The 15,539-nt window shown below is 34.4% G+C and overlaps 1 protein-coding gene across 4 annotated transcripts in view; it reads right to left on the bottom strand.

Annotated features, from left to right (window-relative positions):
- Positions 1 to 15,539, bottom strand: part of APC (APC regulator of WNT signaling pathway) — a 76,662-nt gene that overhangs the window by 12,477 nt on the left and 48,646 nt on the right. For 2 of the 4 annotated variants that reach the window (XM_035310728.1, XM_035310729.1), the window contains 8 exons: positions 13,661 to 13,765; positions 9,078 to 9,200; positions 6,131 to 6,509; positions 4,778 to 4,873; positions 3,771 to 3,910; positions 2,730 to 2,807; positions 1,369 to 1,485; positions 108 to 322 (listed from right to left, as the gene is read on the bottom strand). In XM_035310728.1, coding sequence (XP_035166619.1) covers positions 108 to 322; positions 1,369 to 1,485; positions 2,730 to 2,807; positions 3,771 to 3,910; positions 4,778 to 4,873; positions 6,131 to 6,509; positions 9,078 to 9,200; positions 13,661 to 13,765 — 1,253 coding nt within the window. The remainder of the gene's footprint in view (positions 1 to 107; positions 323 to 1,368; positions 1,486 to 2,729; positions 2,808 to 3,770; positions 3,911 to 4,777; positions 4,874 to 6,130; positions 6,510 to 9,077; positions 9,201 to 13,660; positions 13,766 to 15,539) is intronic. The other 2 variants (XM_035310730.1, XM_035310731.1) reach the window with 2 other exon arrangements.

The following is a 15,539-nucleotide window of genomic DNA, read 5'->3' as shown; positions in this document are numbered from 1 at the left end:
TACTGTATTTGATTACTGTACTTAATACATGCATTCCAATAAGACTCAACATACAAACATGCTTTTGGTACCACTATACTGTAAATTGTCAGAAAATGTACACCTACCTGTGGTCCTCATTAGTAGCAATTAAGCTAGAAACATTTCTTAATATTCCTCCTCCACTTTCTATGATGGCTAGAGTGTTTGTTTGGCTCCGGTATGTGAGTGTGCCAACTAGAAATGCAAGAGCACCATCAACAGCACATATATCAGCTTTGTTCTCAGTACAATGTGCTGACAAATTCCATAAGGCACTCAAAACGCTTTTTAGGGTCGATTCCTAGGAAAATAAGAAAATGATAGAATTAGAAAAGTCTCCAACTGTTGAACACAAGCCCTCAGAAATACTTAAGTTAGCTTCAAGGAGTCTGTCACAAATCTGTTCTTTCCAGTTCCCACTGATGCAAAGATGAACCAAGAATAAACTGAAATAGTAATTCCTGTTGAACCTGCGCAGCCTGAAAATACAGCCCAGAGATAAAAACTGCCTTGCTGATTCTAACCTACATTTGCAAAGAAACAAAATTCATTGATCATGGGGTATTTTTTTCCCAGTTAACTGCAGAATTTGATTTTTGCTTGGATGAAATCTCAAGTGTTGTATGGTAAACACCCAGTATTTTGTTTTCTGTTCTCCTACACATGCCTCCATATTCCTCCCTATATAGTTTTCTTCAAAACACTCATAATTTGTGATTTAGTTATGTTCCAATTTCTGATTTCTGAGCTGGTAAGCTAGAGGCATGTAGCACTGCACACACCAATAATTTTCTTTGCTTCTCTCTTTCCATCAGCAATGGATTTGCTATTGTTTACCAGAAAATTTTGGAATTATGAATCACAATATTTGTTAGCTGCCATAATGGTAAAAATGGTTTGAAGATTAGCTGTCAGAGGACTCTGGGATGGAATATAATTTTGTATAACTACAGGAATTAAAACCAAGAATATATCCATAAAATGGCAGAAGTAGATGTTACCTATTCACTAAATCAGAAGAGGTTGCATTGAATTGCAAAATTATAAGTGCCTGTTAGAACAGCACAGCTCATGAAACTGACGAGAAAAAGCTGTCAACCCTCATAAATAAAATTATATACCATTAGTTTTGAGGTGACATTGATACGATGTGATTTGCTGCCCCATTAACTCAAAGCAATTCTGTTTAGCAATTTCAATTGCTTTAAGTAACTTTAATTCTGAATTTGCCTAAAGCACCCCAAGTATTTGACCTACAACTGATATCAAGAAGAACTATACTTCTATTTTGTATAAAATAAACAGTACATCTCAAAAAATTATCTTTTAGTCATTTATACATTATACCTTCTTAACTTCTAAAGCACATTCCATCAGTGCTTTCACACTCCCAACTTCTCGTAGTGTCTTTTTACTGTTTACATCTGCTCGCCAGGACAAGTTCCTCAACACACTTGCAATGACCTGCAAACCATGAAAGAAAAATATTATACATATATGCATATAAACAAGTGTATTTTATATATGTATGTATAAACAAACATGTATAACAGTCTCATTTGTGCCAGGGAAAGTTTAGATTGAACATAAGGAAGAATTTCTTCACAGAGAGGGCAGTCATGAACTGGATGGGACTCCCCATCCCTGGAGGTATTTAAGATGTGTGTGGAGGTGGCACTAAGGGACAGTTTAGCGATGGGACCCAGTAAAAGTCAGGCTGATGATTGGACTTGATGATCTTAAAGGTCTCTTCCAACCTAGATGGTTCTATGATTATGTAAGAAATATGTATTATTGCTTATGATATTAAATAAAAATAATTTCATATTTAGTAATTTTAAGTTCCCAACCAATGAAGAACAGTTCTGTGTTCTCGGCTCTGAGGATCACCCTACACACTTCATAAATACTGTTTATTTTCAGGATATTTTCCTCTACAACAGAGGATCAATTGGAAGAGACACTCAAGTGTCACACCAAACACTTTGCTTGTGCTTCGGCAGTCTCTCCAGGAGGTGCTGCTGTGGAGAGCAAAGCAAGTATGTATGTACTAAAAGTACAACCTTGTCAAGTCAGATGCAGATTTTTTTTTTTTGAAGCAGAGCTTCCTCTACTAATGGTCCCCTATTATTTACTTTCTGTTACTGTAGAGGAGCCACAGTAATGCATTAACCCTCAGTCCATTAGCACTATCGTTACTAAGCGAAATTACACAATCTAGGATCGCTCAAACTTTTCTTGAAAATTGGATTTCCACCAACAGACGAGGGTCATAGAAGGAGTTTTACAGCCCATGTATTTTATGTGTTTTGGTGAGAAAACAGTATGATCCACAGATTACCATTTTTACTACAAGAAAGTTGTACTTCATGATTTGCAGAATTAGTATCAGTACTAACTTTGCATCAAAGTTAATGCAGACAAGACAAGAAAAGAGCAACAATTACAAAAAAAAAGTCAGACTGGGATAAATGCAGCACATTTCAAAGACACACTAATTAAAAAAATAGAGAAGGCAGCACCCTAGGAACTTAATGCAAAGACAGAATTCAAGTATAAAAAAACCTGATGTCAAGAGCAAATCAGAAGGAAAGTAAATATTAAGAAAGGAGAGCAGAAATACAATATTTTCACATAATGCAATAAAATTAAAGCAAAGTGAAATAATGGAAATGGCCAAGAAATATTTCACCTCGTAAGGACATTACCTGCTGTAAGTCTTCACTTTCAGACTTCAATTGGGCTACAAGAGCTCTCATGCAGCCCTTCATAGAACACAAGGTAGCCTGATAAAAATCAGAAGAAAATAGAAAAGAAATAGTTCTAAATAACAGATTAGGTGGCTTGCTTGTGCACAATACTTTGATATTTTAAGCTAATCATCTGTGAAGTTCAAAGAAAGCTTTGTAATATGTATTTCCAACACTAAATGTTTGGTCCACAGCTATTAAAAACTTAGGCATAACACAGTTTCTGTAGTGGGAAATCCGTAAGTGGTGGAATTGTGCTAAATTTTGCCTTTTAACCTTTTTTTTTTTTTCTTTCAAAATGTCTAGGACCAGATCTGGAACAGTACTAGTTGAGGAGCCTTCTTTACTATATGCTGGGCAATATACTGGACAATTATCTGTAAGCTGGCAATGTGTTGTTACCTGCTGTCTATAGAGTCTCACAATTACACTTTTCATTTCAAATATACAAAATACTAAAAAAGATGAATATTTAAAGCTTAAGTGAACTAATTCTAATTCTTTGAAGTAGTGCCCACAATGAGCTAGATATTCAATAAATATTTAAGAGCGAGCTCCAGCTTGAAGAGGTTTGCAAAATCTTTTTGGACAGTATTATTAAGTGACAACAAAATTCGTCTCAATTAATAGTTTTAGTTCAACATCCTCAGAAAAATCAGTCACTGTCCGTGACTGTTGGTCCATAATCATTACGTATTATACGTTACTGAAAGATCACAGGTGTTTCTTATAAAAAAAATTAAAGTCAATTGATAAAATCCTTACTTTCAGTGACACATTAAAAGTGACTTGATTTAACATGACAGTTGATACTATAATTTTATGATATAACATTCATGTCTGTGGTACCCTCGGTGAGGAACAAGATGGAGTGGAGTTTTCTTTTTCTCTCCTGAGCCCAAATTCAATATCCTATCCTCAAGATTTCATCACCAGAGTATTACAATTCAAACATAGCTATCAACTGAAATTACAGTATATTTGAAATTCTATTCTTACCTTGTTTGCCACATCCCCAAAAGTCAAGTTTGTCAGAGCCATTCCAGCATACCTCCTTAATGTAACACTATAGTGGTCATTTGTAAGTCCATACATTTCACAATCCACTTGCAACAGTTCAGCAATGGCCTGCAAACCTCCTTTAAAAACAAATAATAATGATAATAATAATAAATAGTAACAAATTTCAATCTTAATATCAAGAATACAGCTTATATATACATCAAGGAACAAATTGCATTTATACGTATGTAAAAATCTCAAACATCTAAAAAAATGGAAGGCTCTGAAAGTAGAATAAGCCATTACATAATGACTGTGGATATCAAATTCTATGCTTGGCAGTGGCTGAAAGGTTGTATTACATCATATCAAGATTTTGGAGTAAATGGAGTGAAGTGGGAAGAGAGAAACATTTATGCAGAAGAAAGAAAAATGTTAATGTTTTAACTCCACCCAGCCAAAATCATGACCTATGAAATCATACCAGTTACATAAAAGGCTATTTAGTAAACCTTACAAGGATTGATTTATTAATTATTATTACTGAATGTTATTTTCTGAGGAAAACTTAGAATATTTTTACACAGAAGCAAAGAAAACCTGCCTGCACAGAACTGACTGAGTATGGACAAAAAAGTTCAGGCTGCTGAACAGAAGCCTACTCATGACACAAAAAAAAAACAAACTCTGGAAAGCAGCCTTCACTGCAAGTCTGATGCTTCTGAAGATCACAAATACTGCTATGATTATATACTCTTCCAAAATTCAGAGTTCATGCCAAATAAAAGAGTAACTTGCATAGTAACTTGTCCAATGGGAAATGGTATAGTTAATTTAAACTGCATTCATCACTTAGAGATCAACATCTGACACAAATGAACTGATGATCTCTTTAATCCAGCGGTAAAACAATGCCACATATCTATAAAGGTATACAAATATGGAATGTCAGCATTTCCAGCAAGTGTTTCAAAGGAAGTCAAGAGGAATACATTTGGTCTTACCAAGCTCATTCATCGCATGCCTATGTTCTTCATCAAATGAAAGTTTCATCAAAACACACACAGCAGGACAGATCTGATGATCAACTGGAGCAGGCACTGATCCAGAAATAGGTTAAAAATTAGTATTTCCTAGGTGTATAGCTTTATATAAGGTTTTTCAAAGAGAATTTAAATTTAAGGTAAATCAATTGCAATTTTGTTCAGGGTTTTTAATCTTCCTATTAATCCAAGAACAGACAGTTACTTCAGAATATTACTACTACGTCTGTATACACAGATGCCTGAATAAATCTACATAAAACCAAGATGACATATAAGTACTAGAAATATACTTGAGGCTGAAAAAGAAACCAAGGAGAATCATGAATGTATGTATTGAATTAGGAATACAACTTCTGGTACCAATTATCTTATTATTCTTGAAAAATACAAATCTCTGTGAAAGATATCAGTAAGCTTAAATATTATCATGGCATTAAATAATACAACACCTGAAGTGAAGCTGTTTCTTTGGGTGTTAAGTCCTTAGGAATGTTTAATTAAACCCCTTTGTTTCATATTTTTAAAATTCATAATTCTGTGAGCTACATACTGGCTAATGCATAGATTGTATTGGTACATGTTGTTCAGAGCCCAAATTTTGCAAAATGGTTGTGGCAGTAAACTCCAAAACCTATGATGCAGCCCACTGATTTCAGTAGTACTTCTGTGAGACACCTACAACCTGTATTTACAAAATGCAATCAATTCAGAAAAGCAGTTAAATTATGCAGATTAAATCTTTTTTGTAACTGCTCCCTAAGAAAATTCTTATTTCATTTACATTGCTACATCTCTGGTATTTTAATATTGAAATATTTCTCATGTACAACATTATAAATAATAATTCATATTATATTGGCTAGATTGAGATTATTTAATTTGTGCTCTGTACCTCTCTCCTGAATGATGTGTGTATCTCGCAAATACATCTGGTTGAAGAACAATTTGGGATTATTTATTTATTTAGATATCCTTCATTACTCATCAAAATGTAAATCAGGAGCAAGTAGAAATTTAATTCACAGATCATATATATAAAACACTAGAGTTTTTATCTAGAAAGCATACAGAAGCTTTACGATTTGAAAGAACAGGGCATCGTATTTGTAATAGGTACTACTTCCTAACGCTACCTTAACTTAAAAAGTGTATTTGTACATACACCCACATGCATTTATTTGCAGATGCGTATATATATACATGTATATATATACAGAAGAAATCTTACATGCATTCAACATGATTTCAGATTATGTTGTATTTTTCGTTAACTGACTGTTTTTCAAAATGTATACAGCTTGAAGAACCTACTTGGGTTTTTGTCTTGGTCCATGCCTTGTTCATGTGCTTCCTGCCATTCCCAACATGTTTCACAGTAAGCACGAATCTGCTCCAAAAGATGGAGCACGCGGATTTCCCGTCTGCCTCGCTTATCATCAGGCTGGGAGTGAATGATGTTATGTAGTGCTGCGCTGGCTCTGGCACGGGCCTCTTTACTACCACGAGAGTTCCCTAGCAAGACAGAGTCTTTATCGTTGCCATGTAAAAGCTGGATGAGGAGAGGAAGACATCCAGACTGACGCATGGCTATGCAGCTGTCTTGGGAGCTGGACATTGCTAGCAATGTTCTTGACATGTCATCTTTATCATGAGTACCGAGCATTGATAACAGTGAGTACACCATTTCCACCTGCAGGTCAAATGATTTTAAAAAATACAGTTATATTTAAAAACTACATATTAAAATAAATTATAATGAAATCTGAATGGTACACATGAGCAACAAAACCCCAACCAAACAATTAATTTAATGCTGCAAGAATTTGTGCTACTTAGAAATAATTAACTTTTATCACTACTTCACCATTTATAACCTTAATAAATCTCATTTAGTGATTAAATAGCTAGAATAAGTGGGTGGTAACTGTAAGCAGCTCTATTAATCTGTAAGTCAAATGGTGAAGACTTCTTACTTTCCATTGTACAGAAAGATTAATGAAACATAGTAATGAAAATATTTTAGTTTGAGACAGTTAAAGTATATTTAAAATTAATTATATCTCAAAAATCATGTATGAATCGCATTTTCACGTATGGATGCTCTTCAGTGAGAAATTATTTTCTACATCTCATTAAATACAATTATTTGAGGCAGGATAAAAGTGATTACATAAACTTTTAATTTACATTGTACTAAAACAATGTTGCATCTACATAAAATTTTCATGTAAAATTTTCAAATTAACTAACCATTTTTTGTCACAATGAGTGACTTGCTTACAGACTGCACTACTTACAGCAAATGCAAAACTGAAGAGTTAAAGTAACTCTTTACAGGGACAAAACCAGAAAAGATAACAAATGCTCTTTTACTACATATCATGTAAGTACCGAGCATCTGTAGAACTAAATAAAGCCATATAAACCTAGCACTACACATTTAACTTGGAGCAAGAAAAATTCACAGCAAAAATCAGCAGTTCTTGAGGGATCCCAATGCACTATTTGGCTTGTCTATCCCATCCTCTTTTCTTCCCTAGTAGCCTTATAATGAGAAATACACTTGGTTCTTGCAGTGAACTGTTAGAACTGTTAGAATAATATGATGTAGAAGGTAATTTAGATACTATCTAGAACTCCTGAACTCTATCCAAACTCCTAAAGCCATGCTAAACAGCAACATTCAGAATCACAGTACAACATAAAGGAACTACTAAAGGGAACTGTGAAATAGCAGGCGGAGTTTCTTTACAATATGCTAAGAAATGGCACTTTGGACTGCTAAACAAAATTTTCTAACACTAATTAGATTTTTGCGCTAGTTACTAGACCAACGAATGCTTTTGTTTCAAAAACAATTCTAATGTGTCTGAAGGTAACTACCAATACCTAGTTATATAAAAATTGAATGGCAGTGAGTAGACTAAGCAGAGAGTCTGGTAATGTGTATTTCCCTAAATACCATAGGATTGCTGGAACAAGGGAAATCTTAAAATTTACGGAACTATATGATTCCATGCAAAATCCACGGAAATAGTCCTGTAGCCAGTTTTATTACAGTCTAGCATCCCGGTTTGGAGATTCTTGGTCTGGGAAAATTATTATGTAGCATTAAAACAAAGTGCTTGGATTCGTAAAAGAGAGTGAATTTAATCTGCTTTATGCATGCCTTTTGACAGATGTTTTCAAGTTGCAGTTTTAATCCACAGTTACTGTTAATTGGAAGGCAAAGTTTCTGTCAGAGAATAAAGCTGAAGCCACCAGAATCTGACCTCCAAGTTGTGGCAAACACAGTATAGGAAAAACTGTAAAGTATATTCCCTCTCTCCCTCTCTCTGTATACACACACTGCAGAGGCATATCTTTCTGTATCTGTAAATGCATAATTCTCTACTTAGAATTCCTGCAACTTTCCTCTCTTCTCATGCATTACTACTAAACTTTTCTTACCCACAGCAGAGTATGTTCAGCCTATTTCTTTGCCTGTATCCTTCCACACTCAGCATCTTTCCTTGCATTCAGGGCTATCCTCTTGTAACTTCTAGGAATTCTATGATTTGCAATGAAAACTTGTAAACTAGCTACCTGATGTCACATTAACTTGCTACATGCATACAATGCGGGGCAGAAAATCTATTACAACAACCTATTTAAAGACCAAATTAGTTAATACTATGCCAATTTAGTAATAGCCCCTGCTTCCCAGAAGACCAGGCTTAGCACCCCATCTATACTACTGCTGATTCCAGAGGCAATATGAACTGCAGCGGTTCATGAACTTAATTGTGTGTTACAGATTTACACATTTTTCCCCTCTCTTTTTATGCTGCACATACACCTTTGAGTGCACTCTATTGTGAACAGACATTACTGTGAATGGTTTACATGACTTTTTAAAAAATTCTGGTCTATTTAATTTCTTAGCAATCACATCTGTTTTGTGAGTTTGGTCTCTGTAAAAGTGTTTCAAGAACTGGTTTTAAAAGGGTTAGTTTTCATCATGGAGTATATATCAACATCAGAGTTTTAAAATACTGCAGTAATTTCTAGCAATTGCTTTGTCCTTGCTGTAGTAACTATTAACTGATCATCAATAAGTTAAGAAAAAGAGGGTTTCTGTGGATGCATTTTAAAAGCTGAAAAATATTAAGTTTTATCTCCATAAAATGGCTATAGGTGGATAGATTATTCAACTAATATTAGTACTACTGGCAGAAACAATGAGATTATTGTATTAGTAAAATGTAGCATTAGCGACCTGTGGTTTGTAATCTTCGGTTACCTTGGTACCCAGATGACTTGTCAGTCTGCGAGGAACAGAATAGTTATTACTAGAGCTCATAACACTGGCTGTCTCATGGTCCATTCGAGCAGCAGAACCCTACAAATTTAAACAACAATTCAGTATAACATGAAGTCTAGCTGAAAAAACAACTACTGTCTAATTCCATTTCAGCACTGGATCATGAAATCATATTTATAGTGGTGAACTGTCAACGTATTTTGGGTAAGTTAGTTCCTCCCTGCCCTTACACTACTTAGATGTCACTGTTAAGTGGGGTTTATTAACCACTTCTCCCCAAATTCAGTCTCAATGGAGTTCTATTTTCAATGGGATTCTTTTATAATTCCTATTTTCATCGAGGAAAGGGAGAACTGGTCTTTGCAGGACGCTGAATAATGATTTTTATGGAGAGAAAAAAGCAGCTTTTACTTTTGTCAGATTACAGACTGCCTAAGAATATGCCTACATCTTCAGAATACAATCAATCAGATAAGCAGAAACTGACAAGTTAAGAGATTCATCTGGACAAGGAGTAACCATACTTGAATTTGTCCATGTTGAAAGCAAATTACAAATGGATGAATCAGTTTTATTTTTAATGAAAAGTTGTAAAACAACACTGACACTACTTGCTGCAATTTTCTTAGACATTATTGTGAATGTCCCTCCCTATTGTAGCAAGAACTACTGTTAGGATATTTGCCATCTTTCAATCTATTTTGTGTATTTTTCCTTTTCCACCTTTGCTATCAACTTTTTTTGTTGTTGATGATCGTTTTCTCTGCTTACTGTCTGTCAAGTTTCCTTTACTATGTCCCTCCCTCCCCATTCAGTTTAGGGAACTTAAAAATACAGTTGAATAGTGAACACTTTAAGAGAACATTGCTCTATTTATTTCATTTCTGTATTGGTGAACTTCATCTTGTCTTGCAAATGAGATGAGTGTCTTAGAAGATTTACATCTCCCTAGTGCTCTGTTGACCTCAACCCAGATCTCTGTTGTCCATAGTGTCTTTTTTTCCCTGTATTAGCTCTAACAGCAACTGATAGCAGAAGGAAGACAACTTCCTAAAAGTTCTGAATCTGTTATACATACCTAGGTAATTATGTTACCCACCATGATCATAAGATGATGATATGATACATCTGTATCTGGAATCATGTTTGTTCTCTCTACATCACAGCCCAAACAAAAAAAACTCCAGAAGCTGAAAAATTACTTCATATTCTAGCTGTTTTTAAACACTAACTGTGAAGGAATCACAGAAGCCACACAACTCCTACGAAAAACCATAAGTATCAGTGGACCGTATCAGTGACATTTAAAATGCTACTGATGAAATAACATATTTTAAAGACAGATCTTTTAATCTAATGACTTGTAATAACCTAATTTAAAATTAGATTCAATTACAAAATTAAAAGTAGTTAGCAGCATACTGACTATGCAATCAGGGCAAAAATATCCAAGGGGGTGCCTGCATACCTAGTTGAGAATACCTGAATACCTCAGTGGAAATCAGCAATAGGAACTGTAAATGCTCGCTTAGTATTAAAACACTGCTTTACTGAGGTAGTCAACAATCCTTTGCTGATCCTGCCCAAAAGCTAAAATGTGTTCATGAAATTATTAGCGTAATTATCAAAACAATATTGTCAAGCTATCTGGACCAATGAGTATCACTATTTTTTTTTCAATTAAAACATGAAACACTGAAGAAAACTGTATGAAAGACACTTTGAAATAATTTGTGTTACAAGGTGCACTATAAAGAAAGAAGACAAATATTCCTCTCAGAGTATTTGCTATTCATACAGTTCAATATCTTAAATTTGAAGCTGAAAGTGAGTATAAATAAAAGTAGGAAATAGCTTCATGTAGTTTGTTTAAACAGAAAATCTAGTTATACTGGAACATTTAAAAACATTATTATACTTATTTCACTCTCCATTTGAATCCAGAACATTCATACATATTCCATAATAAGTACTAGCACAGGATGCTAAAAAGTTGTAACTAGAATGATTTAAAGTCATATATTAATTTAATCCAATATATATTTCCAATGTAAACAAGCCCTTATGTTCTCTGTTGAATATGAGAAAAATTCAAAATCTTTAAGCTTAACATGAAAACTATATTTTACTTTTTGAATTACTCACTTTAATAACCTGTGATGCTGTGAATATGGGAAAGGACCCCAATATTTTTACGCTGACCAATCCTTTCATATCATTTTGACCTCAGAATACATTCAGAGGATTACAAATTTAACATAATGTACATGCAAAAATTATCCACTGCTAAATTCACTATGATCATCTGATTCAATACAGTAAAAAAGATGGAAGTTTGGAGTACTACATGTTCATGTTCACAAGTTCACAAGTTCACCACAGTACAGACAGAAATATTGTACTTTTCCTATTGTTTCTCCCAAACTGTAGTTATTTTTGTGCCCGTAACTATTTCATTCAGAGCCATCATGTGGCCTTGCTACTTGCAGGATGCCAGGAGGCCCAAAAGAAATGTAACTATCTTTTTTCTTCAATGGCTCTTAAAGACTGATTTGAAAGAATTAGTGTAGGAAATGTGTAGCCATTCATCTGAGAAAGTGAAAAGTTACAAACAAATATTATAATGACCATTCTTGTGTAGGACTTTCTCATTTTAAACCGTCTCCTATTTGTCTGCTTCATCTTGTTTTCTCTTGTTATAGCTCACTGTTATTCACTCATTGTTTGTTTTACTATGCTTGTTATCTTTCCTGTCAGTCAGGTAATTTTCCCTATTTTTTGTTGTATTTTGTTAATGAAGTAGACAACCTAACTGAATTCCTTTGCAAATCTTGCAAAACAAAGGAATGGAAAAACTTCTCTTCAGTGCCAGGACACCGAGCATAATGGAAGAGAACATAGCTGAAAGATGAAAGGGACAAAACTGAATCCTGAAAAATCTCAGCTTCAACTGGCAGCATTTGAATTAACAGCCATTAATGTTAGTAGATGGGGTTACAAAAACAATTAGACCCATATTATTTCGTTAAAACTTCTTGCACTCCACTTAATAGTGACTGCTGAAAGAAAAATAACATTCAGCTGGTTTGTCACAAATAAATGATATTGCCCAATCCATTAAGCCTTTTCTCTCTGGACTTGCATTGCAAGTAAATAATCCCCAGATGTCTCTAGAACACAAATTCAGAGCCCTGGATCTATCAGTCTCCAGGAGGAAATAATATGCATGTTTTAAATATTTTTATGAGGCAAAATTCCAATCGCTAAAATCCCAAACATAGGACCTCAAATGAAGAATGAATGAATCCTCCACTTGAGTAAGTCTGCCAGGACATGACAATCCCTTCTTTCTTCCTTCCCTGTAAAGTATCTGTTCTCCAAAATAACTCCTGATTCATACAATGAGGACAGATGATACCACCACAATGCATCAATTATTCAAGCATATTATGCTTTCAGCTTCAAAGCAGTGCTGAACTATTTTTTTCCCACACAATAAAGCTGTCATAAGAATTAGAGTCAGAGCCTCATGCAATTTTCAGATATGGCCGATAGAACTTAATTCTAAATGGTGATCAAATATATTTCAAAAGCAAAATTATGAGCTGTGCTTAATGTTTAATCAAATGAAATATTCTAACCAAACCACAATTTATATTCTTTCTGATAAGTCTTGTCCATGATACTTTCAGGAGGATTAAAAGAATTCTATTTCCCCAAAGCAGCAGAAATATTTTGCATATGAATTCAACTATCAGTTTTGTAGTGTGAAGTTTAGTAATATACATTACTGATGGGAATGTCTCAGCTAAAGTTGGAGATCATTGAAGTGAATGAACGTTAGTGCACAGTAAATAAATGAAAGTATTTTTAGCCGTTGAAGGTTTGATAAGTATTTTTTTAAAAGGACAGAAAGAATTTAATTTAACACCCAAAATGTAAACCCACTAATATAATGAAGAACAACGGCCGACTGTTTAGAAGCATTTAAAAAAACATTTAGCACACTTCCAGGTTGATACTACATTGATACTACTGTTTCAAATCTTTATCTGAAATAGTATTAAAGAAACACTAATGATAAACTTGCCATTTGAATCTTATCTTTAAAATCACATTATCACATTTCAGTGATAATTTATAAAGTAAAATTGAGCCATTTCTCCTAACTACAAAATACTGCTAATGTTACAGTTCACCTACAATAAAATAGTATTTTCTCTAGTCATTTTTGTTATATCCATCCTAGTATCAAGGTCATTAATTATTTAAACAAAAGAAAACCACTCCCTGCATTATAGAATGCTTATACTTCATCTTATAAAAACATTTCCTTCTAAAGAATACAAGTAATTACTAATTTCTAGATGGAATGAAGAAAACCAAATCTTTTTAAAACGAGTAGGCATACAAACACTGTAAGGTTTATATCAATAAATAAGCACTAAACATTTCCAGTACCACTACATCCACATTATTTATGTGCAACATCACCAAATAAAAAATATAACATCAAGAAACAAGAATAATCAATTTACCTGACCAGTACTGCTAGTTGGCATACTGATTTCTGCTGCTCCTTGACCTTCACTCTGCCTCTCAGTATCATGGGAACCTGCATCATGCTTGCTTTGAGGTGCTCTCTGTTAATATAAGAGTTTATGAAATTATATTCAGAAATGAAGCATGCAATCATTCAAAGCTCTCTAGACTGTGAATGCATCAATGCTGCATCTTCACAAAGCCGTTGAACAGTACTTTGTATTTCGCAACACTTAGTCTCAATAATTAACAGCTGAGCGTCTTAGAAAAACTGCAGGATGAAAGTGAAGCATGTCCTCTGAGGATTACAGCCCTGCAAGACAAAGGATTTGCTGTGAGACACTGGAACACCATTTTCCACCAGCTGTGCTCACGTCGCTATCAGAAATGTAACAGAATTGGAGCAAACAACTGTCTTCCCTGCACTGTCACGTGATCCGTGCATTTGCTGGAGACTAGGCTAGCACAGTTAAATTAAGCCTCACAATCACAGACAAACAAATTCTGGGTGAAAAGAAGGCCACCTGTATAGTAAGGATCATTCTAAATTTTAAAGACAAACAGCATAAGAATAACTGCTTTGATGCAAATAAAATTGCTATATCCTTGATGCTGTATCAACCTGATCATATACAACCAAAATAAATTAAATTGATACAGCAACCTGATACAGATGCATGTTTCAGTTTCTTAAGGAGACCCATTTTTCTGTACAAGTACACAGAAATCAAACCAGTAGTCCCCACCACTGAGAGACATCAGGAGATCAACACCAAAATCAGGCCTTTAAATACAGCTCCTTTAAAAAAGCAAACAGAATAACCAAGCAGTTATGAAGCACATGAATATCCAGCATCATCCACTACTATGCTTAAAATGTCCCAGCTTTTCAGAACAACACATAAGCCTGTCCTTGGAATTAGTTTGAAGTCTGGAGTTGAAAAGGTATTGTCCTACCTCAAAAGCATGATTATTCTTACAGAGTCATAGAATGATAGAATATCCCGATTTGGAAGGGACACACAGGATCACTGAATCCAGCTCCTGGCAAATTAGTTTTGATACTAAGCCTCACTTTTTAGACTCAGAGACTACCACCATACACTTACATTCATTTCATTTGTTAAATTATTTGTTAACAGTTGCTATATTCAATTCAGTTTCCATGGGGCCCTACAATGTTTTTGAGCAGTACAGCTTATCACAGCACAGTCTACCCCATCTAGCTGTATGGAAATTTCTCTCTTACTTTCAGGAGAAACATACTTTTCTTCAATGTGCACAAACTGAAACTTTTTTGGTTACCTGAAAAAAGTTACCCTCGTTAGGTGTATGGTAATCAAACTCTTACTTATCCCCATTATACACTCTTTTATTTTGTTCCTATAAAGACATTAGAACCTCAAACCCAGAAAATGTTTAGTGTTGAACAGAGATTCAAAAACAGTAACTACATGTTTGGCAATCATTTGGGATAAACATTAAAAAATAAATCATATACTTATAGGCTAATAGAAGAAAATATGTCAAAGAACACTAGCATTACATAAAGTAATTTAAAAAAATTGGGATTCATGATTGGTAACATTTTTCTTAACATGATATGCTCAGTTATGGAAACTGAGTATCAGATTGGCCTTCTAACTCACAAGGCAAAATTCAGAACGCTTTTCTGGAGACAGCGTTACTGTTCTTTTAAATCTGAATTGTAATTTAAAAACTCACCATCTCTGTCTGTGTATGAGATTATATTGCTCTGGATGCTCATACCATGACTGAAGACATTTTGGTTCCCAGTACAGGAGTACTGGGACTCAATCAAGATCAGTATGAATACAGTATGATGACTCTCCCTCTCTCACAGTATTTTCAGTC

The sequence above is a fragment of the Oxyura jamaicensis genome, chromosome Z (assembly GCF_011077185.1).
Source record: "Oxyura jamaicensis isolate SHBP4307 breed ruddy duck chromosome Z, BPBGC_Ojam_1.0, whole genome shotgun sequence".
Taxonomy (NCBI): domain Eukaryota; kingdom Metazoa; phylum Chordata; class Aves; order Anseriformes; family Anatidae; genus Oxyura; species Oxyura jamaicensis.
The sequence above is the reverse complement of the archived record's forward strand: the minus strand, read 5'-3'. Positions and strand labels throughout refer to the sequence as shown.